Source organism: Lissotriton helveticus, chromosome 3_1 (assembly GCF_964261635.1).
Source record: "Lissotriton helveticus chromosome 3_1, aLisHel1.1, whole genome shotgun sequence".
NCBI lineage: Eukaryota > Metazoa > Chordata > Amphibia > Caudata > Salamandridae > Lissotriton > Lissotriton helveticus.
In genome coordinates, this window is record NC_136061.1 from 1,769,584,553 (window position 1) to 1,769,609,352 (window position 24,800).

At 45.2% G+C, this 24,800-nt stretch overlaps 1 protein-coding gene across 1 annotated transcript in view; it reads left to right on the forward strand.

Annotated features, from left to right (window-relative positions):
- LOC144823778 (uncharacterized) overlaps window positions 1-22,081 on the forward strand; it is a 164,188-nt gene extending 142,107 nt beyond the window's left edge. The window contains exons 5-6 of the mRNA XM_078682605.1: window positions 9,789-9,950; window positions 20,194-22,081. Coding sequence (XP_078538731.1) covers window positions 9,789-9,950; window positions 20,194-20,300 — 269 coding nt within the window. The 3' untranslated portion in view covers window positions 20,301-22,081. The remainder of the gene's footprint in view (window positions 1-9,788; window positions 9,951-20,193) is intronic.
- The last annotated feature ends 2,719 nt before the right edge of the window (window positions 22,082-24,800 follow it).

Consider the following 24,800-nt stretch of genomic DNA (forward strand, 5'->3'; position numbering starts at 1 on the left):
CCTAATAGCGAGTCGAAAAACCCTATTTTGCGAATCGCAAAAATTGCGAGTCGCAAAATAGGGTTTGTACATTACCCATGCTGTTTTTCCATGCACAAACAGGTTCGCAAACCCGTTTGCGCATGAAAAATGGTTGTACATCTGGCCCTAGGTTCCTTATATATGAATGAATAAACCATTTGTATAATGCATTGCTGCCCACAGGCATCCCGGCACTAAAAAGCACAGAAGTGTTGTTCAGCCATGCAGATGCGAATGAAGTACGGGAGCACATTCCACATTTTAAGGACCAGGAAGGAGAAAGGGCGTCTACCCAATTGGGTGGTTCACACTCTCGAAACTTCTAACAAAAATTGGTTAGATGATTATAGAGGTCTCAAGGGGGCGGTCAGGGGAAATAGTTTCCCTCAGGTAGTCAAGACCTCTATTGTGATAGGCTCCTCACGTCAGCAAAAACACTTAAACAAAATACTTTGGTGCTTTGGGAGCCAGTGCATGTTCCTCAGTTGATGAGTGGTGGGTTCCAATGTAGAAAGACAGAAAAGCAATCTGGTAGCTGCGTTCTGCAGAGCCTGTAGGCGACAGAGCAAATAGTCTGAAAGACCGAGACATTAAATATTTGCATAATCCAGTTGCAAAGTGGTTATGGCATGAACAGTCTTTCTGGAGTGCTCAGGAACTTTTTTAGAATCTTCTTCACTTTTGAACGGAGCAAAACAGGAATTGGCCATAGCCCTCACCTGAGGGTGAAAACCGAGAACCTTCGCAAATTTGAATCCTACATTTCTCACCACATCCAAGGGGTTGAGGTAGCCCTAGTTCTGACAGCCACAAAGCACTGGACCAAATCGATGGCGAACTCTTGAAGAACAGTACTTTGGTTTTATCCGAGTTGAGCTTTAAATAATTGTTCTTCATTCATTTGTTTACTTGCTCAAGGTAGGACTTGAAAGTGTCCAGGAGGCCACTGTTGACCTGGAACAAAACATGACCTGGGTGTCATCAACATATGACAACATCTTTAACCTGAAAGGCTGGATGATGTCAGCCAAGGGAGCCAAGTAGACATTGAACAGGGTTGGCCTCATGGCAGATCCCTGTGGGGCACAGTGTCTCAAAAGCTTGATGGAAGAAGAGAACAGTGGATGCTAAACAGTCTGTTGATTGTCCGATAGAAAAGACTTAAGCCAGATCAGGGCAGAACTGCAAATTCTGCTCTTAGCCAATCAGTCAAAAAGAATAGGAGGAGACATGGTTTAAAAAACTGCTGAAATATCTTACGGCACCACTGCAACTGCATGTCCCTGGTCCAGACTCAACTTATTAAATTCCGTTCCTCTCGAGGAGAGCAGACTCTGTGATGCAGCACGATCTGATGCCTGAGTACGTACTATGAAGATTGTTGGCTTCTAGGTATTGAATGATCTGTCCATTAATTATTTGCTCAAGCATCTTACAGAAAGCCAGTAGTAAAGAAATTGAGCTAAAATTGGACAAAAACTTTATGATCAGCTGTAGGATGTTAAAAAAAGAAAAAGAATCGAGGAGCCACCTGTGCAGGTTTGCAAGACTTTGAAACCATTGTTTGGCACACAAATAGATTAAACTGGTTGTTAAGAACTGTATTTAATATGTGCACAGCCTTTGCTAAAATATTAGGGGTACAGGAAGTCCGGTCGGCAGCTCAATATTGCCCAAGCTGTATCATTCAGAGAGATAGCTTCAAAATCGGGAGAACTGATGGATGGTGTTAGACCAGGACCAGATATGCTGTCATTATAATCTCTAAATTCAGTGTATATTTTCTAATTTTCTCAGGTTTTCACAGAGCTCAGTTAAGGGTATAATCTGCAGGCTTTCGGGGGGAGGAAGGATTGGGCTATTTTAAAAATCTCTCAAGATATATTAGGGATTGATGAAATCGGGCTGGAAAAACAATCAACTGACCAAAGTCACAGAGGACTTGTACGACGTGGACAATTCACAGTAGAGGCATCTATAATCATATCAGAGGATGAAGAATTTAAGTATGTCTGTGTTACATTTTGCCTCCTTGACTCGACAGGAGTCTGCACAATCCTTTGAAAGACATTCTCTCCAATGTTTGCACAGAGGTTGCACTAACATAGCAAGAGTACTCACTTCAAAATTTGTGCTTTGTTTCCACAACAGATGTGCCTTACCATGGGTGCAAGGCCATGATCGGCCGGTTGCATCTTTTAATCACGTGTATATTTATGTCATATTTGGCAAAAGGGCAGTCAAGGCATACATTGTTTAAGTGAGTGAACAAATCGGATCAATTAAAATGTTGTCTTTGTATGTCCTTGAATAGCATTTTACAATTATTTTTCTGTGTTCAAGCTTCTTGTACGTATGTGTAGCGGAGAAGGTTGGTTTGTAAAGGCTTCGGTTACAGTCGTAGTTTTTTGTCCAGAATATTGGGATGAGTGATGAGAGTTGGAGTGATTGAACTGGGTAATAATGATGAGTGTTGCACATCTGCGGAGTATTCTTCAATACATTTACTTCATCAACTACTGAAGCATATTTCTTTGCCTCTATTATCTGGCGATACACCTGAAATGAGAAATGCACATCATATTCTTGCCGCTGTGTGGCAAGATGGCGGCGGCTCTCTAGACCGCTGTGAGATGCCCTCTGACCAGTGCCTTAATTTATGGGCTAGGAGGTGTTTTGGCAGAGAATGGGACCTATTCTGGTGAACACTAAGAAAAATACGAAGATTTCTTCACATGCGGGGGAGAGGAAATAAATAATGCATGGAACCTACCCGGCAGGATTAGCTGATCCACCTTCCTTAACAGGGCGGTCTCGCTCATATCTTCATCTGGTGGCCTCAGTTCTCGGTTTTGCGGTGCTGAGACTCTTTTCGCGGCGCCAAATAAGTAAGGACCTTTCCCGTGTTCAGGACGGAGGTAGCAAAGCACAGAAGCAACCCACGGACTCTGCTTGCCTCACTGAGCAGATGGCCCCGAAAAATGCAGCAGCGGTCGCAGCCGCCTCCAAAACTCGAGCGGCTAAACAAGCCCTTCGCGACCTTAAACTGGCAGCGAGACGCGCTGGTGCTGGAGGGTCCGTGACAGATTAAGTCACCGGCCCGATGTTTCACATGTGCAGATACATCAAAAACATTCTAAGTTGACAAAAACTCCTACCACACCGGGCCCGGGTCCCTCGGTGGTGGATCTACTGCGGAAAACGCCTGCCGGCTCCGCTCCAGCAGCGACTGCTCCCTCCCCCTCCGCTCACCACGCAACAAGCGGGACGATGATTGCAGCAGCTCCCGCGGCTCTCACCAGTGCGGATTTGCTGTCTACTCTTCCTGCTCTTCCTGCAGAATCAGCCTCGGCCTCCGGAGCAGTTGTCTCTACAGAAGCTGCAGAAGCTGACCCAACCGCGCAGTCACAGGCTACTGCACACATCCAGGCGAATGGGGGATCAACGGACATGCCAGGGGTGCCTGGTACAGAAACAAAACCTGCAAGGCCAACAACGCAAGTAGCATCAGCAGATGGGCTGGGACCAGCGCAGGGAGGTCTGGAACAGATCCAGAAGGAAGGTAGGCCTGCACTTGTATCGCACCTAGCACAGGTCACATCCACCCTCCATAATGCCATATCTTCTCTGAACCTCAACACTACAGTACTAACTCCAGTGCACCCCCAGACGAATATTCTGCCTCCTGAGACTGTCTCTCCTAGTCTAATTAACGAAGATGCCAACTCTTGGCAGCATCTAAGCAGTGAGCAGGTTCTAGCAGTCCCTCCATGTGATCTTAAAGGGGGGATGGGCATAGCATCGGACACAGACAAGGAACCATCCGAGTTTTTCACCATCTCTGAAGGGGCCGAGGATCCCATATTGTCTCAAGATCTAGACATAGACTCAGACTCCTATTCCTATTCTGACTCTGATCTTCATACGGGCTCTAATCTGAGTTCACGGGAAAGTGACCCCGATGCTGCCATGGGCGAATCCAGAGATAGGAGGCACACAGTGTTAAGAAAGAAAAAAAGCCATCACGGCGCTGATGGTCCGCTTTGGGACTATTCTCCAGCAATAGCTTCTAGCTCGCAGGATCCCTCCTCCAGAGCCCATATCGATGGTACACCCTTTCTTGAACAGCAAAATGCCACTTTAACATCTGTTATGGACACGGTGCTTCAAGCGATAGCTTCCCATAGAGAACAGACTTCAAAGGACGGGCGTAGGGCTCAACAAGCATTACACAAAGTTCAAGGTGTAGTGCGTAAACTTTCCAAATCAGTTGCCGCCTCTAATGCAAGATTGATCGATATGGAGGATCGCATAGTAATAAATGAAGCTGAAGCCACTGTTGTAAAAGAGCAAGTAGACGTTCATGATGCAGAACTTAAGGACATTAGGAGGAAACTGGAGGAAATGGAAAACCGTATGCGACGCAATAACCTCAGAATACTAGGTATTCCGGAAAATATTGAGGGTGACAATGTACGCGCATTTGTGATCCAGCTATTCAAGGATACATTCCCCGAATTGTCCACCTGGAACTGGGAGCTAGAGGTCCAACGCGTTCACAGAACACCGTTTACATTAAGGGCCTCAATTTCGCAGGGCAAATATCCAAGGGCAATCTTAGTATATTTTGGAAACTTCCTTCTCCGTCAAGCTATTGCTGAGAAAGCAAGACCAGATGCCCATCGATCTAGAGGTGAAATTTCATACTTTGTAAGGCCCGATTTCTGCCACACTACGGTGGAGCGGAGGTGGCGGCTCCGTCAACTGATTAAGCCTTTTCTGGAGAAAAAGACTCAGGTTTATCTGAATAATCCAGCCACACTTAAAGTCATCTATAAGGGCCAAGCCAAGTTTTTCACCTCGGAAATTAAAGCAAAGGACTTCCTAGACAGTCTGAACTAAAGCCACATCTAATCACTTCTTTATGACACTGGGCCTTATCGCTCAAACTTGGTGGAATTAAATCCAACCGACATACAAGTCAAGGACCTAGAAGTCTACTTGATTCGGGAAATAGTTGTAAAAATATCCTTAATGGCATTACATATTTGATAATTCTAGATATTTCCTAACCGGTTCTGGGGCTATCTGGCCTCTCGGACTCAGAGATAGCTGGCGCTCGATCTGTACTGATCTTTCCTGATAGGGTCTTTAATATTCTTTATAAGGTCCTATATAAGGTTCCACTCTCTTTTTATATTTGTTCTTTTCTTTTTCTGCACCTCTTTTGCACCTCTTTTTTTTCTTAGCCCAATTAAGGGTTATTAGAAGATATAAGATTTATATGTGTGGCACTGGGTAGGGGTGTCTCTCCATCACAACAGACTCTTGTTAGAGTCTAAATGCCTCATTGGGTGGATTGTGGGAGGGGGGTTTGGGGAGGGGAAGGGCAAGGAAAGGGGAGGAGGGGGAGGGGGGGAATGCAAAAAAATGTGCAAATTCTTTCGAAAGGTAAAACATATGCAAAGATTTTATGTGGATTGGTACCAATATGGCAGAAAGCAAAGAACCAGTATAAAATATAAAGTTAGCTGTTACTCACGTGATCAATATATTAAAACCGGGTTGTGCTTGTATCATGTTAAATGGGGAGAGTGAGTCTATGTACATGGAATGTGGCAGGCCTTAATGATAGAAGTAAAAGGGCTCAGCTATTTCAGCTAACACGTCAGAACCCTGTAGACATACTCTGCCTGCAAGAAACACACACCGAAGCTGCTGACAGAGAACTACTTAAATTACCGGGGTATAACCTCATGGTAGCCACAACCCAATCATCTAAAACCAGAGGAGTAGCTATTTTAGCTAAACCTATAATGGGTCTCCCGACTCGTAGATTGGCTGATAAAAATGGTAGATGGGCCATAGCTCAACTAAAATTCGGTCTTACGATATGTGCAATATATGGTTCAAACATTGATGATCCTACTATCTTTCAAGAGCTAGAAATCGAATTGGCCTCCTGGACAGGTCCACTAATTTTTTGTGGTGATTTTAATCTCGATGTAGGAGTACTCGTCGATAACCGCTTGTCCGTAAGTTATAAAGGGCGCAAACCAAAGGTATTTAACGCACTAAGGCAGCTGATGGAAAGTCATAACTTACTTGATATGTGGGATTTGTCAGGTAAAAATACTGATGGTCACACATATTTTTCTCATCCCCACAATAAATATGTTCGAATCGACTACGTTATGTCATCTTTAGAGTGTCTGGCTATTATTGATATAATTAAGTCCCCCAAAACGATTTCGGACCATAATGCATTTACCTTCATCTTTGACACTGCCAAATTGGTAAAACCAAAGACCAAATGGACCTTTGACAGAAGACTTTTGGTCAATCAGGAATATATAATACACATGAAAAGATGGGCTCAAGGCTTTTTCGATTGTAATCGGTTTAGTGCGTCAAGAATAATGGTCTGGGACTGTTTTAAAGCCGCAATAAGGGGAGAAACTATCTCATTTGTAGCTAATAAAAGGAAGAATGAGGATAATATTAATGCACAGCTCATGCAAGAACTTTCTGATCTTGAGACCCATCATGCCACCCTGATAGGTCAGGGTGACTCAACTTCAGAAACCTTTAAAAAAATACTGATTCTAAAGAATGAAATTAATAATTCTTTAATCCAGAAAGCTGCCGAAACCTATCAAGCAAATAAAACCAAGCTATATGAATCAGGGGAAAATGTTGGCAGGCAACTAGCATTACGAACACGCCAAAAACAATCATATAGTAGCATAAAGATGATTGAATTTGAGGGCAAGGAATACACATCCACGCAGGATATTGTAAATATATTCCAAAAATACTATCAGAAACTTTATCACAGTGATGTTTCATACTCTGATGCGGATATTACAACATTTTTGAACAGCTGGCTCCCAGATCAAGACTTAAGTGCTAGGATTGATGATAGGGTCAAAGCAAATCTGGACAGAGAAATCACGTTTACGGAGGTAGAGATCGCCTTATCCGAACTTGCCAATGGTAAAGCGGCAGGCCCCGACAAAATTCTCCTAGATTTATATAAAAATCCTAGGTAGTCAAATAATACCCTTTTTATTAGATTTGTTTCTCGGAGTACAGTACCACTCAGCTCCACCGGACTCCTGGAAACAAACGAATATAGTAATTTTCCACAAAAAAGGAAAACCATCTCATCTCCCCTCATCATATAGACCGATATCCTTGATAAACTCTGACTCAAAGTTGTATGCCAAAATACTAGCTAATCGGTTGAGTAGGGTCATCAAACATCTCGTATCCCCTTGGCAACACGGCATTATTCCCGGAAAGGGCACTACAGATCATACCCGGAGAGCCATTACCCTTTTTGATATCATGGGCACCACGGGGGGCGAGATGGAGATGATTCTCCTCGATGCCGAAAAGGCTTTCGATCGAGTATCATGGCAGTTTCTATGGAACATCTTAGAACGAAAGAATTTTGGAAACAACTTCATTAAAGCCATTAAAGCCATATATATCAACCCTACGGCAAAAATCTCTATATGCAGCGCTGAGTCAGAGTTTATTGAGGTACAAAGAGGTACAAGGCAGGGGTGCCCATGCTCCCCAATTTTATTTGCCTTATACATAGATCCCCTCATTCAGAAACTCTTTTTGACACCCTCAATCCAACCAGTTAAAGTAGGCTCATATTCCACCAAAGTCATGGCATACGCTGATGATGTTGCCGTTATAACCACCAATCCTGCCGATGCAATTCGGTAAATTGAATTAGTTACCCAGGCCTTTGGCACTTACTCAGGATATTCTCTAAATAGGGATAAAACTATGGTGTTGGCTACTAAAAATATTCAATATGAAAGTCCTCTTAAAGTTAAAGAGGCTACATACTTAGGAGTATGCCTCTCTACTGAGGTGGATAAAATTAATTATCTGAACTACACCCCCCTCATTGATAAAATTAAAAAAGATCTTAAAAGAATAGACAACCTACATTTATCTATAATTTAAAAAAAAGAAAAAAAAAATTTTGAAATGAGAAATGCAAGCAGTTCTGGATTGCCTCTACTCCTCTTTAGACATGCCTTCTAGGTGCTCGTCTTTCTTTTGTTCTTTAGATAATCTCTGCTGGACCCAGCCTCGTGGCGTGGTCCCCCTTCTCCCGCATAGCGGGCCCTGGACAGCATCGACCCCTATCCCCCGTCCTGAAGCTATCCTCTCCAACCTTCACGAGAGCCGCCACCCCTGGCGACCCCCGGCTCTCCCCCTCGGGAGCCCGGCGACCCCTGCTCGCCCCACTCCGCGGATCCGACCCCAACTCCGGCCCACCATTTCAGGCCCCGACTCCATCTTGGACCCTCCACGTCCGGACCACGTGGCCTCTGCCCGACCTCGGCCACAGCCCCAGCGAAGCCCCGACATCGAGGCACCAAGATCCAACCAGGTGGCAAAGCGGCCACTTGACGGATCCAGGAGGAGGGGAGTTTCGATGGGCCTGCAGCCGTCCCCGGACGCCTGGTTTCGATCGCCCTCCGGCCTCCCTGGGGGCTGGCTCCACCTTCCTGCTGGGGGTCTGGACACTCTCATCCCGGCCCCTCTGACTCCATGGCGCGAGGGTCCGGACATCAAAGGACTCCAGACCTATATCTGGGGCAGCTCTGGGATGGGTCAGGAGTTGTATCCTGGAGTTGAGAGTCCTGCTGACGCTGCCGCAGCTGACCCCGAGAAGAACTCGCTACTTTGAACCCTGAACCTCTGGAGTCCTGCTGGCGCTGCCGCGGCCCAACCTCGCTGAAACCATCTTTGGAGTCCTGCTGGCGCTGCCGCGGCCCAACCTCGCTGAAACCATCTTCGGAGCCTGCTGGCGCTGCCGCGGCCCAACCTCGCTGAAACCATCTTCGGAGCCTGCTGGCGCTGCCGCGGCCCAACCTCGCTGAGACCATCTTCGGAGCCTGCTGGCGCTGCCGCGGCCCAACCCCGCTGGAACCATCTTCGGAGCCTGCTGGCGCTGCCGCGGCCCAAACCTCGCGGAGCCCCCCCGCCCCCAGCTCGAGGATTGAGAGCTGAGCGTAGGGTATCCCTGTGTCAGACTGGTATTAAGACTGTCCCGCTACCCCTTTCCCCCAGTTACCAAGACTCTAAGGATCTCTCGATCCGTTTGTACATATTGCCGAAAGAACCAAGCGTTAGTGTTGATACAGATTCTAAGAAGTACTGTCTCGTGTGGTGTCCCTTTGTAGTGGCGTGATTACTCTACTGTGACGATTCTAGGAGAGGACCCTCACCCAGGAGGCCTCTCGATGGCGCTCGGCCAATTCCCTAAGGAGAGGTGGGCCTCGGGGTGGTCAGTCAGACATCTTCTGCCTCCCCAGGGACCGCCTTTCTAACAATCTCCTTCTGTAGAGGTGGGTCCTAACTAAGGGCAAGGGCGAGGCTGCAGTAACTACAAACTTTGTGCTTCCCAATCACTAAGAGGCCTGCAAGTAACTTTCCATTTCCTTGGCTGGGTGGGATTTAATCTCCCAGAGATACTACAGAGACTGTGCCAAGGCTTTGTTTTGGAAATTTGCTCTGCTGCTGCCTCTGTTCCACTGGTTTTGGGTGAGCTTGCACTGCTGCTGGCTTTGGGGGTGCTTATTATTTCTAAACTTTAAGGAATATATTTCAGTATACAAAATCCAAATTGATTAGATCTGTCAATGCTTGTTGGAAGAGCACGTTTACTTTCAGTCTGTTGTATTAACCCAAAGTCTGCAAAGATGTCACCTGTTTTGTATTTCTTTCTTCAGGGGCAGCTGCGTATGCGGTCCCCGTTGCTTTGAAGGCAGTGGGGTTCACTAGCTCAGGCATTGCTGCCAAGTCTCTGGCCGCGTACTTGATGAAGCTTTCGGCCCTCCATTGCAGAGGTGGCGTTCCCGCATGTGGTGCTGTGGCTATCTTGCAGAGCTTGGGTAAGTAGAAAGAAGAATCAGCAGCCTCATCAACAGAGACTGCCCCTCCAGGACGGCACCTTATTTTGAAGACGTCCATTTATTTTAAAGACATTTGATCATGTCTATGACAGGTTGTAGGGGAAACCTTGGAGAAATCAGATTTCAAATGGTGTTGATTATTTAGGAGTGGAACATTTGTAAGAAAAATTACATTTGCAGTTGGGAGAGGGGGGAGAATTGCTGTAGAACTGCATTGGAGACTCCACATGACTAACCTCTACTAAACTCCAAGCTGTGGGTGACTTGCTTTGTGCCAGGGCAGTTGGCCTATTTTAATTAGGCTACATACGGTCTTGGTTGTACATAGGACCCAACAAGATAGGATTTCATGGACTACGAAGTATGTTATCACTATTGTTCGATTTGGTTATGTAGGGCAATGTTTATGGCAGACCAGCCTTTAGTGGCTGGGTTGTCAGATGTCTGCCATCCAGATTAAGGGGTGGGCCTTTCATGTCAACCAGGCAGACAAACATTTAGCCCAACACAGTGGCTTAGGAAGGGGGGGGTGCAGTGGGTGCAGGTTGCCCCGGGTGTCAACACTGAGGGGGTGACAAAACGCCACTGAGGGGGGTGACAAAAAGGCAACAATATGTGTAACTATCTTTTTTTTCCTTATTTTAATAATTTCAATGTGGGTGGGGGGTGACAAGAAATTTTCCGCACCGGGTACCACCTGACCTTGCTATGCCACTGGCCCCACGATTGGCTGGAGCGGTGGCACACATCGAGAGTCACAGTTGCCACAAGACATTTTATCCACCAGTAAAGCCTTCCACAAGAGAAAATTAGACAATTTGTGTAAACGTACACAAAAAGGAAATTGCTTTAGCTGCAGGTTGCCCAATACTTGAAGTCTATGCAAGATTATGGCGAAATAAAAACGATTACTCGGGGGCGTTCTGAATACGAATCCAAGTAAGAAGCCTTGCTAACTGGGGACGTTGATGTTAAAAGAGGGCAAGAAGAGGAAGGGGTTTATCATGATCGTTTGTTGTTTCTTATCTGTCATCCATTCAAATCTTTGACTTATCTAAACTGTGACTATTATAAGAAATCCAAGACAATTCCTAAAGAAATAATGTAAGGTATTTATAGTTTAGAAACATCTCAACAACCTTAAATCTGAATTGGTGAATTGCCGTGGCACACATTGTATTTTGAAAATTTCATTGCAACTTATCAAACAGAATTTTCATTACAAATGTATTTCCTTTAAAAATTCTCTTTGCTCATATAACATGGGGAGGGTCTAAAAAACATTTGGCGTCTTTCACGAGGGTGGCCTCATATAGTGTTCAGTCTGTAAAAATTGGTTTGAATTGTTGAGTCGTTTATGATTTTGTTAGATTTTATTACAACTGCCACATTGTTCTATTTGCACTGACACAGCTATGTTACAATACTCACAAATAGCCGCTGTGCCATTCTTGATTATTGGTAGTTTTATCATGCAATATTGCACTCAGGAGGCCTAAATCTTTTAGAAACTCTAAATACGATAGCACTTGAACTGATAAATGAATTGGAGTTTGGGCTGAACTAGGAGCGTTCTCAAGCTAGGAACGCCTTACAATGTAACAAACAAAGCAAAGATATAATTAGTATGCGCTGTTATATGTATTTACTGGGGTGTACAGTCACTAAGTTCCATCCCAGCAAGGACATGAGAAGTTGGATTTTTTGTTATGTAACTCCCTTGCCCCAAATGTATTTATCCTATATTTATTGCAGACAATGTAAAGGATTTTACTGCCATGGGCCTTTCATGGATAAGTAGGGAATGCCAACAAATCCCATTGCAGAATGATTCATGTGATTCTCCATCACGTTCCCCTTTCAGACGCTCTAGAACATTTCTTTCTGCCTAGTTTGTGCATATATAATATAATGATGCTCAGCACATTCGTTGCCTAGTCCAATTCTTAACAGGCAATGTTCATACGTCCAAGTATGTTTTTAAAAATCAACCTTTATTGTTTCAGTCATATTCAGACAATTTGCTTGCAGCCACTGTGTTTCATTCAATGTGAACTTCTTCAGGGCAATAACCGATAAAGTCCACACTTCTTGATTCCTAATTTTATTTTGGTTTTACAAATCCGTCTGATTAATGCGTAATGATGGTTATCGATTGTAAACTGTAAGTGCATGCATTTCGAGTGTTCCCAGCTACAACTGTGCATACTGTCCAAGTGACCTTCTCATACCCATAATTTACCTAACTGAAACCTAACCTAACTGACAGCACCAAAGGCACAAATCTTCGTCCTTTTCTCGCTCTGTGTTTCGAAAGAAAGATTCCTTGGAAATACTCCCTAGATCACTCCCATTGGTGGCGGAAGAAAGACTCCCTCGACCTCTCTTGTACAGAGTCCTGAGGAAGATTCCATGGACTAGTCACACACTGAGTAGCCGGAGAAAGAATCCCCAACGCTGTCGTAATGATTCCATGTAAAGATTCAGTGGGCCTTTCAAACACTGGGTCCAGAGAAAGATATCCTGGATCTCTCATGTACAGAGAAGAATTCTATGAATCTTTCACGCACTGAGTCCAGAGAAGGGTTTCATTGTCCCGTTACATGCGGAGTGTGTGAAGAAAGATTCCCTGGAGTCCGCGTAAAATGAGAATCTTTATTCTCTGGGCCATTTGAATACTGGGTTCATAGAAAGATTCCAGAGACCTCTCACACACTGAGTCCGGAGAAAGATTTCATGGATTTCTCATGATTAGGGCCCAGAGAGGGGTCTAAGAACCTTGCGCATACTGAGTTTTTGTAGTTAGGAGGGCAAGGTCAGAAGTCATTTAGCTAGGAGATAAGTACTTTATTCCATGTTAGGTCCTGAGGTTACAGTCACAGCAAGTAGGTCTTATTAGGGCTCCATTCTCCCTCCAGCTGTCATCAACTCCCAGGCTTCAACTTGCACATGGACACCAAGATTCCAGGCATCCTCACATTCTCACAGCATTCCCATTCCACACTCTACAACAGGCCCACTCTCTCCATGCAATCCAGACACAGAATGTCACTACAACATCCCTTTTCCTTACGCACAGGACAAAACAAACATACCACGTCACAACACCATTCTCTTTGCTTACACATGGAAAAGTTGTCAAACCAATGAAACAATGACCAAGTGACAACAAGCCAACTCACACACCTTCTTCATCTTCCACAAGCAATGCGCACATGCCCACAAGGACAGTACAATCCATCACACTCTCTCTCACACACAAAAGTGCAGCCTAGCACTTCAACACTCCCAACAACCACACACCAGCTAACCAAACCAGCATGACCAATTAGCCACATGGAAGAAGTCACCAAAATCTGCACTCAGCATGACGTACTCCAGAAGCCGTCCAAACATTAAACGTAACGTCTTCCAGATCCAGTGGGACAGCGTCCAGTATGTGCTGGCTGAAACGTCTGGAAACACAACATCTTAACACCTGGTAGGCTCCAGTACCTGCAGTCGCATAGACAAACAAGGCAATCACCAATGTACCCTGCCTGCAGCACCACACCCCTGCTAAATCCTCCCAATTATGTGGAAAGAATCCAGGTGCTTCAGTGAAGCAAAGAAGTGACCTAGAGAGTGAGCAAGAGAGGTACGTTTTGTATCTAGTTAACCTTTTAGTGCAGGATGATCTTCTTTTTTTTATTAGGAAAAATCTTAAATCCTGGCTCTTTTCCTCCCCTCTCTAGTTTCCTTCAATTTCATTTCATCACAATACTGTTTCTTACAGACATCCGCGCCAAGATGCCCAAGGGCATTCGTTGCCATTTATAAATGTTTATGAATATCAATTTGCGCAACATAGTGACTTGTCCAGACCAAATATCGATGAAACAAGCGGAATAGAAAACAAAGACGCACTATACCTCACACTGCTGTACTCTGCCTGGAGTCCCACACACCAGTCAAAACTTTCCAATCATGCACAGTTACGACTGGTCCAAGAACTCGCTTAAGCACAAATTGTAGCTTCAGGCCACAAGACTCTGGGTACTTGGCTTCCTTGCATTTAGTCTTGCAACACAGTGGTCCTGTTGCCCATTTCTCACACCACATGGTATTTATTCCTCAATGCAACTTTTCTTGACAGGGTACTACTCTGCCACACATTTGCACAACAGTGGGTACTCTCTCATGCATCCTCATGCTACGGGGTACTGCTCTTCCCCAATTTGACAAGATCAGCAACCGAGGTGCTACTCTTCCCCCAGCTGCACACCAAACCCCGTGTGTTGGTAGCACCATACAACACTCCTTCAGGCAAGGTACTCTGCTTCCCTGCTTTGCGTACTAGATTCCACACTACCAGGACGTGATTCCACAACACACATTTGGGAAATACATACAATTTCCACAGTTTTCTACCCAGACTCCACTTGTAACCCATGATGTACAACTTCACACCATGTATGTACATCTCACCAGATACTGTAATTACCAATTAAACTGCAAAGGTAGCAAGACTGTCAACAAAAAACATGACATTAAAAATCATCCTTCTCCCTTTATCATAAAAGGTCTTGTACACATGTTAACTTGATAAATATTCTTAAACCTCACGAAAGACTTTTTAGATCAGTGTTTCTAATATTGAAGTTACTTTCATCAAACTGTACTAAACACAAAAAGAAGCCTACCAGCATATTACAAGCATAACATAGTATAATAAAACAATAGTGCTGGGATCCTCCATACTCAGAGCCCACACTGAGCTTGACGCACGCATGCATAATTGCACGACGTTCTTTTCATTCACATCCATGTTGAAAGTAATTGTTCCACATTTCTCCCTTTTGTTTTTGGAAGTCCCTCATCCATGTCCATGACCTTGCTGAAGCACTCTTCTTCTTATTACTCCCTCTACTCGGGACACAATTACAAAGGCTGCTACCAGCTGATATTGCACATGGTGCCAAGTTCTCACTATCTCTGATGGCATTTCCTCACTACCTTCAAAAGTGCAGTTTGTGTTGGCACGCGCCAATTTTCCCTTTCACGCACTGACTGACATGAATTGGGAGACCCAGCCCCCTTGCTCAGGAGCTTATTTGACCCTTACTCGGGACACCAGATGATTGCGCACTGGCCACAAAGATCCCCCTGCGCTCAGCGCCTTTAACTATGTGTTGTAAGTAGGGTATTTATTTTTTTAACATTTCCGTCAGTATTTATCCATATTAATTTTTTGTCCATCTTATTGGTATTTATCCATATTTATTTTGTGTTTTGTGAATATATGGAGTTTTAAAATGGTATATTTCCACATTTATTTAACAGATGCACATACACTCATACTTTGCTGCCTGTCACATTTTAGCAAATTAAACAGCCAAATGTAGCAAAACACTACACCTACAGGTAATTATCAGCATTATTAATATAAATATATGTTAACATATGCCTCCATTTAGGGAAATCTCCACTTGTTTCTAACTTCCCATGCTGTCTATCTTCTCAGCTGTTGTCCTGGAAATTACGAAAAACAGCATGGAGAGTCGCCAAAAAGAATCACAATTTCCCACATTTTTCCGCTTTTAAAAATAAATACAGACATGAAACACATTGTTTTCTGTCTATATTTATCTGTAAAAATCTGTAAAAAAGGAAAACTGGGAGCCCTTGTAAGTAAGCAATACTTCTGTTAACAACTCACTGTGACACAGACTTGGTGCTGCTTCTTACCGTCTCATATTAGGGACCCGGGATACCCCTCGGGGTGATTAGCGTGCTCTACAAATACTGATTGATTGATGATGTGGACTGTTCATTGAGAGTCGTCACCGCAGTTTTCATGTGAGTCAGCTGTCTTCTTGTCCACTCCACCTGGAGCTTGCCCACCCTCCTCACTGGGCTCCTCCTGCCCGACAGCCCGGCTGACTCCACTGTTGATTTGGAGGGTTGGCCTCCCCAAACTATCTTTCCCTGGTCCCAGGGCCTCTCCCCATCACTAGACAGAGACATCCTTCTCTGTCAGGGCCAACAACCAACTTCCACCAGAGTCCCTCTGCATCTCTAGGCAGGTTCATATAATAGTTCATAGCCAAAATCGTTTAGTTGGAGAGCAGGGCCTTCATTCAATTGCCAGGAGTCACAAGGAGTTATCTTCATTATTTCATGTTTGACCCTTATTCTCCAGCAACAACAGGTAGGTCACGTCAGGCATCCATGCTCCCTCCTTCTGTGTCTATTTCCTAACCCACTCCACACCAGCATTTTATTATATCATTCATTTGCAGCATTCCAGACACCATCTCAGACATACAGGGAATGGGGACACACAGGATACTACATGAGTGCAGCGGAATATTCACTGAATCCCTCACTTTCCAAGTACAGAGATGGGTTCCCTCATCCTTTCAAATACTGAGCTCCTGGAGAAAAATCTCCCTTGATCTCCTGCAAACCAACCGAGAGGATATATCCTCATTTACTGACTCCAGAGGAAGATTCCCTGCTTCCATCACTGAGTGACTGGAGAAAGATTCCCTAGACTTCTCACACCCAAGGTACACTGAAAGACATTTTCGACCTTTTATATACTGAGTCACAAAAAACTTTCCTGAAATATTTGCATACTAACTGGCTAGAGAAAGATTACGTGGACACTTGCATACCAAGTCCAGAGAAAGATTCCCTGAATCTCTTGTATACTGAGTTCCTAAGCCTTTCACACAAAAAGTGCCTGGAAAAACATTTCCTAGAACTCTCGCATACTGAGTGCCTAGAGAAATATTCCCTGAGCCTCTCTCGTACGAATTTTAGAGAAAGATTACTTGAACACATATACAGGCAATTTATGGAGGAAGTTCCTGAACGTCTCACATAAAAAGTGTCTGGAAAAAGATTCCATGACCTGTCTGAGTGTCTGTAGAAAGAATTCCTGGATCTGTCACAGACCAAGTACAGAGAAAGCATCCCTGGACCTCTCACATTCTGAGTGTGTGCAGAAAGATTCCGTAAACCTCTCACAAATCGAGTCCAGACTGAGAAAGATTCCTTAAACCTGTCACATACTGAGTGGTTAAGGAGGGGATCATCTGTGTCACATACATGCTGATTGATTTGAAAGACACACGCACACGCACTAACATAGGCACAAATATTCTCTCTCCCAGAGCCTCTCACTTTCCCCAACCCCCGAGGTTAATTCCAGTAGGCACATGGGGGCTTCAAGGAGAAAGAAAGAGAGAGAGGTGGAAGTAAAGAGATTGGAAAGAGAGGAGAGAATGAGACAGAGTGGATGGACGGCAAGAGAGAAACAAAGTAAGAAAAGGAAGGGAGTGGGCAGAGCATTTCGGTCAGCACTGCTTTTGGTTCCCCTGTCTGGCCCTGCTATACAGTGGACAAAACCATTTCACGTAAAGGAAGCTTTCTTAGAAAGTTTGTGATGAGTACTTGAAGGGAGATCTCCCTTTATAGGCTCTATAAGGATGAGAGCTAGGGGAAAATAATGCCCCCCTGCAAAGAAGCACAAAACTATTTTAGGGAGTCCGTGTACCAAATCATGGTATTTGGCAAGATTGCGTTTTTTAACTGCCAATTCCAGTGTGGTGTTAGTTAAGTTAACATAAACACCCCGCACTGAGGTGAGAGTCCCTAGTTACAAAGGACCAGAACCTTGGTAGTTCTGCCTTGACCCTGCAAGGCAGCCTAGTATGCTGTTCCTGAACTGGGACATACAGATGGGACCGCCAATGCACAGCCATCATGCCCAGAACCAGGAACCTACAGCTCGGCTGATGAGCTTTGATGCTGCCAGCAACACTGATGCTGTGTCAGTACTAAAAGAGCTTTGCAAAACCAATAGGTCTTACGTTTGACATTAATATGCATCAGTAGCAAGATACTATGCAGCAGGGCCAAAGTAAAACGAAAAAAACGAAGCCAAAAAAAGTGGAATGACGTGGCTACAAAGGCTGTGTTACTTTGGAGATTCCATGACGCATGTGCACCTACTAAATAATGAAGCTGACATTTGTTTAGGTCAAGCCTACCAAACAGCACAATCTGTATGGCTGCAAAATACCTATTTTTGGCAACTGAGAACTTACAGGGGAATCCAGTCCACCTATTGCTTATTTTTGGTTGGCTTTATTGTCACTCATATTTGCCTTCTTATGTTATGTTATGTTATGTTATGTTAAATTGTGCTTATATAGCGCTCGGCTACTCTAACAGAGTGTCCCGGCGCTTTCCACAGGCAGCTCAAGTGTAGAACAACATAACAAGTAAAAGCTAACTCAAAGAAGAAAACACCCACTAAACAGAAAGATTAAAAAGCCAGGTCTTCAGATTTTTCCTAAATTGAAGCAGATTGGGGGTACTGCGTAGAGCCAACGGAAGCGAATTCCACAGCTGGGGGGCCTTAAGGCTAATTCACTGTCTTTCCTTTTCCCAGCTCATTTATCTTGTGTTTGCCCTCCAGTTCAGCGTAGTCTCTTTACCATCTCTCTCACTGACTGGTGTCTATCCTTCCACCTCTCTGCTCACTTTTAGGGAACTTTTTTTCTTTTTGGTTAAGTACTAAATGAGAGTGCAGTATTTTCCAGCTGTCTCCCTCGTGTGCTCCACCTTCCATCAACAAGTACCCCTCCAACCTGCGTTTGCATCTTTACCCGACACTAGTGCTTACCGAGAGTCACACCCCAAACACGACAATCATGTCATTGCCAAGAGAATACTTCATGTGTGGCAGTGCAAGATGAACTCAAGGTGTCCGAGTTTTGTCTCACATTGGTTATTTGTTTGATTTGAGAAATCTGCTACTGGATGTTACCTGTCTGGGAACTATTGACTTATGTTTCAGAGGTGTGCCCTGCTTACTGCTGTGCCTCAATGAGTCTTCGACTCTGAGCTGTGCAAGGGCCACATTGTTTGACACAATTGCCCCCTGGACCATCATCTTGCGCAGAAGATGAGATATTCTGGTCATCCCTGTTTTGATGATCTATTCTAAGACAACACACTCTTTCTGGCATTAGGTTAGCATGAGCGTGAGGCAGCAGAACTGATTGACAGTTGAAGTCTAGGAACTGGGCATAGATGGCTTCGAAAAAGATGGAAGTTCAGGATGGAAGATCCAGTGGTAATCTGCTGCCCCAAGCCTTTCCACTGCAAGCCCTCTGGGGATCATCTTCAGATCCCGCACTTGTAATGCACATACGATACACGTGAACCCAGTATTCCACCCATGAAGGACATCTTTAGGATCCTGCTCTGAGACCTTTGCCTTACACCTGGCTGTCTTTTGCGGCAACAGCATTGTGGAAAATGAAGCCATTCATAACGAAGCCATTCATTGGGCATTAAACTTTCTTACCAATGCGGAATCAGATGAAATGGAGCCAAATGCCACTCCAGATGAATGCTCACTGCTTGTATAAGCTAGAAAACCGTCTCAAGTGGAGGGCAGCTAGGGCTCTTTGCAATGCCAGCTAAAGATAAAGAAGGGTCCATTTCAGGTCAATACATGTAGCCCCTCCATTGCTATATCTGACCACAATAGAATGGCAGATGTGTGCTACACATATGCTATTAAATTAAAATAGCATTGAAACAAACAGTGAAACTAAGTCATAAAGTACTAGCACAGTGGGAGCATCCCTTGTAGGGAACAAAGCATAACATGAATGGCATGAGATGGCCTGTGCTGGTCATTGGCTCTTTGCCCTAGTCCACCTATTAAATAGGGACCCTTACTCATGTGACAACATCTATTTGCATACTTAAAGACAGACCTAACTGCTTCCTTCCTAATGCAGCTAAGGCTACAAATCTCCTTGGTGACATCAAATACTATTAGCCCTTTCGTGACCATACCTTTCCCCATAATTATGGGTTGCGAGTTGCTACTTGAATAGAAACCAATAAGGGCCTCGTACATTTGTGGCCTCCTTCCACAAAAGCTTCCAACATGCCTAAGCTGAGAGTTGCGGGTAACAAACTTTGAATCCTTGTAACTCCAGTGCTGTCTCCCATCCCTTCCAGGTTGGTGAATTGAGCACCATCACATTTGGTGACTGTAAGACATTTTGTGCACAGAGATCAGAAATGGCAGAGATGTTATCTGAAGTAAATATGAAAACACATTATTATTTATTGTCTCCCAATACGCTTCTTGGTGTCACTTATGTATGTGTATACACTTATTCTGATTTTGTAACTTTTGTTTTGTTAGGTGCAAAAGCTTGTGTTTCGTACTTGAATGGCATCATTGGTGGAAGCTCTGTCTTAAGTAAGCTGCTTGATGACAAAAAGGATGATGATAAGCTGAAGGAGGATTGAGACTTCATCCTGAGAAAATCGAGGAAACCACAGGCTATGTTCTCATTAAGAAGACACTGCGAATGAGTTGAATTTATCATCCCCCCCACCCACTATTATTATGAGAACCGGCCATTGACTGTAATAAAGTGTGAATTTACTATTCTAACTCCACCCAAGCATTGATAGTAGGGTAGGTTATAAAACGGACGAGGCAAATATAACTGCATTATTTTTTTTTTGATATACTCACTCAAAAGTACCTAAACACACTACTGGGACCGGTCCTCCTAACGCACCAGTCCACACAAAGATAGAGTTTGTCAGGTTCTCGCAGAGTTTGCCCACACTATGAGGACCGAACTGGTCTTCACAGCGTGGGTTATACATACATGCACACACAAGTGTTGCTTTGGAGATATCATGATGCATGTGCACCTACAAAATAATGAAGCTGCCCAGACCCAGGACGATGAGTTATAATGTACACCGGCTGCCTCTGCCTCTTCGGCCTTTGACCTTGACTAGTGTCAGTATTTTTCCTACAAACGCAGAACCGCTTGGATAACCAATATGGCTAGGGGGCCATTTCCAGGAACTAGTACCTACCTGAACATTTATGGCTATGTATAGTATCACCGAATAATTATTTACACGTTGATTATTGGCATTACAGTGAATGTATTTGCATTGAAATGTTTTCATTATTGCTTCACTTACAGTGGCCCCTGAGGAAGGGACAGGACGTCCCGAAATGCATTGAGCCAACAATCACCAATCGCCGGCAATTATGTTTATATGTTAACGAAAGTTATGTTGCATCGCATGTATTGACAGAAACAATCAATTGATTTATTGTAAAAGTCATGAAGTAATGACTTGATGCAACACAACCTAAATGTGTAATATGTGGAATAACAATTATCAATGAGGACCAGAATAATAACTCCATTGAGAAACAAATGATTACTTATACTTGTGTTTCTTTCTATCTAAAAAGTTTAATTTGTTTGTAACAATTTGCATATGTTGTTGAAATAATATTCATCACAGCTGTGCTCTCAGTCAGGTCTAGACAGCGAGTCTTGCACCTACATTCTTCAATTTAGACAACCTAGGAAAAGGCAGCCCTATGACACTGAGCAGCACGCAAAAGACAGAGTAATATCTGTTTTACTAAACGATTAGTTTGAGAACCATTTAAACCGATGTGCTAGTGACTATTTCTTCAGTAAAATGTAATCTGACTGGGCCGGGTCTTGTCCTGGAGCCTCCTGTTTGACCCTAAACTGTTCTTTCTCCATAGCACCGAAGGGATTGGCGGGAACTGCTACAAACAACATTTATAGTTTGTCGGCCTCACGCTTGCTAAACATTGCCCAACGTGGAAAGGGACTTCCCTGCCAAAAATGGGAGATCGCGGTCATTCAGGCATGGGCTGCCCACAGAAAGATAGGAAGATTTGGTCTGCTGGGCGACATACCGGGGCATAGATCTACCTCCCATGCCATCAACTGACCTTCTATAAATTTGGCCCTTACATCTATCTAACTGTTAAGATGCCCAAGATGAGTAGCTTTGTCGTCAGTATATATAGATCTAGATATACTGCGTTTAGTGAATTATGTGGTAGCCTGTGTCAAGATACAGTTGTCGGGCCGGCTGTTTTGCAGGCTAGTTTGATGTTTAAAAATAATTGGTACTTTCTAATCCGAATTGTATCTATAATGTATGCTTTGGGCTCCGCCCACCATGTGCCATGGAAACTTAATAAAAATTGTTATGAACAAAAAAATAACAAAGCTGCCATTTTTTTTAGCTCTTGCCTACCAAACAGCAAAAACGTGAATGGTTGCAAAATACCTATTATTCACACACTGAAAAGATACAGGGAAATACAGCCCACCTAATGCATATTAGTGGTTGGCTTTATTGTCACTCAAATTTGCTTTCTTCATATTCAATGTCTTTCCTTTTCCTAGCTCATTTATCTTGTGTTTGGCCCTCCAGTTCAGCGTAGTCTCTTTACCATCTCTCTGACTGACTGGTGTTTATCCTTTCACCTCTCTGCTCACTGTTAGGGAACTTCTTTTCATTTTGGTTAGGGACTCAATGAGAGTGCAGTATTTTCCAGCTGTCTCCCTCGTGTGCTCCACCTTTCATCACCAAGTACCTCTCCACCCTGCATTTGCATCTTTCCCCCTGATGCTAGTGCCTACAGAGAGTCACCCCCACACAAGAGAATCATGCCATGGCAAAGAGAATACATCATGTGTGGCAGTGCAAGATGAACTGAAGGAGTTTAAGTTTTATCCCACATTGGTGATTTGTTTAATTTGAGAAATCTGATACTGGATATTACCTGTCTGAGAAATATTGAACAGCAGTACCTTACGGTTCAGAGATGTGCCCTGTTTAGTGCTGTTCCAAAATGTGTCTTCTTCTCTGAGCTGTGAGAGAGCTACATTATTTGACACAGTTGGCCCCTGGACCATCATCTCGGGCAAAAAATGAGAGATTCTAGTCATCCATGTTTTGAATAATTATTTTAAGATGAAACACTCTTTCTGGCATCGTCTGAGCATGAGGCAGCATAACTGATTGATAGGTGGCGTCTAGGAACTGGGTGTAGAGGAGCTTTGGAAAAGATGGTGATCCAGTGGCAATCTGCTGCCCAAAGCCTTTCCACTACAAGCCCTCTGGTGAACATCTTCACACCCTGCACTCGTAATGCACATATGATACACGGTCCTGCTCTGAGACACATATCTTACTCTTAGCCGTCCATTGGGTGCAGCAGCCAGTAGCGGTCGCTGTACTGGACAAGCGGCAGGTCGAGCAGGATAGGGGTCAGAAGAGGCATAGGGGTCGCAGGTGTGAACAATACAAAAAAACAAAAAAACTTACCTGCAGCCGGCCACGTGGCGCTCTTCTGGTCCTCCTCTCCAGGCGGCACAGCTCCCAGAATGCCCTGTTGCCAATCCTGAAGCTGCTCTCATGCATGACAGCAGCTTCAGGATTTTCCTGAGCGCCCTCGATTTGTGCTCCAAGACTGACTGGGAGTCTGTGCCTGCCCTATCCAACCCCGCTGTGTTGCTAGGTTGGAGAGAGCTTTCACTGCGTATGACGGTTTGGACGGCCTGAGACAGCCGGCCAAACCGTCATGCACAGTGAAGGGAGTGCACCTACCACTACCCTCAGTGCCTGTTATGCCCCAGGCCCGCCCCTAAGACTCAGCAAGAAAGGGAAAAATTGTTATTATCGTTTTATATTTCATTTCTGTTAGAAAGGCGATTCCAGGGGAGACAGAAGATGTCTGACTGCTGCCCCGAAACCCACCTTTCCGTATGGAATTGGCCGAGCGCCGTCGAGAGGCCTCCTTGGCGAGGCTCCTCTCCTACTATCGTAACAGCCAAGCAATCACACCACCACAGAGAGACACCACACAAGAGTAGGTTTAAGAGTCTTTATATAAAGAATAAAGGCAAGATTCCGCAGCAATAGGTACAGGGGGATCGTGGGATCCCAACAAAGTCTCAATGTCCGGGGAAGGGGGTAGCGGGATAGTCTTGGTACCAACTGGTACTAGGAAACCCTGCGCACAGCTCTCAATCCTCGAGCTGGGGGGTGCCGGGAGCCGCGACAGCGTCAGCAGGGCTCCGAAGATGGTTCAGCTTGGTAGAGCCGCGACAGCGTCAGCAGGGCTCCGAAGATGGTTCAGCTTGGTAGAGCCGCGACAGCGTCAGCAGGGCTCGGCGGATGGTTCAGCTTGGTAGAGCCGCGACAGCGTCAGCAGGGCTCGGCGGATGGTTCAGCTTGTTAGAGCCGCGACAGCGTCAGCAGGGCTCGGCGGGTGGTTCAGCTTGGTAGAGCCGCGACAGCGTCAGCAGGGCTCGGCGGATGGTTCAGCTTGGTAGAGCCGCGACAGCGTCAGCAGGGCTCGGCGGATGGTTCAGCTTGGTAGAGCCGCGACAGCGTCAGCAGGGCTCAGAGGTTCCAGGTTCCAGAGTTCTTATCAGGATCAGCCGCGACGAGGTCAGCAGGGCTTCGACTCCCAGATACAACTGAACTCCTGATCCAGGGCTGGCCCAGATATAGGACTGGAGTCCTTTGATGTCCGGACCCTCGCGCCTGGGGGTCAGAGGGACCGGGATGAAGGTGTCCAGACACCCAGCAGGGGGGTGGAGCCAGCGCCCAGGGAGGCCGGAGGGCGATCGATACCAGGCGTCCGGGGACGGCTGGAGGGCCATCGAAACTCATCTCCTCCGGGATCTGTCAAGTGGCCACTTTACCACCTGGGTTGATCTTGGTGCCACGATGTTGGGGCTTGGCTGGGGCCGCGGCTGGGGTCGGGCCGAGGCCACGTGCTCGGGACGTGATGGGCCCAAGATGGAGTCGGCCCTGAGAGGGTGGCCCGGGGTGGTGACCGGACCTGCAGAGTTGGGGCGAGCCGGGTTCCAGAGGGGGAGAGCCAGGGTTTGCCAAGGGCGGCTCTCGTCGAGAGTTCGTTGCGGGTCGTGT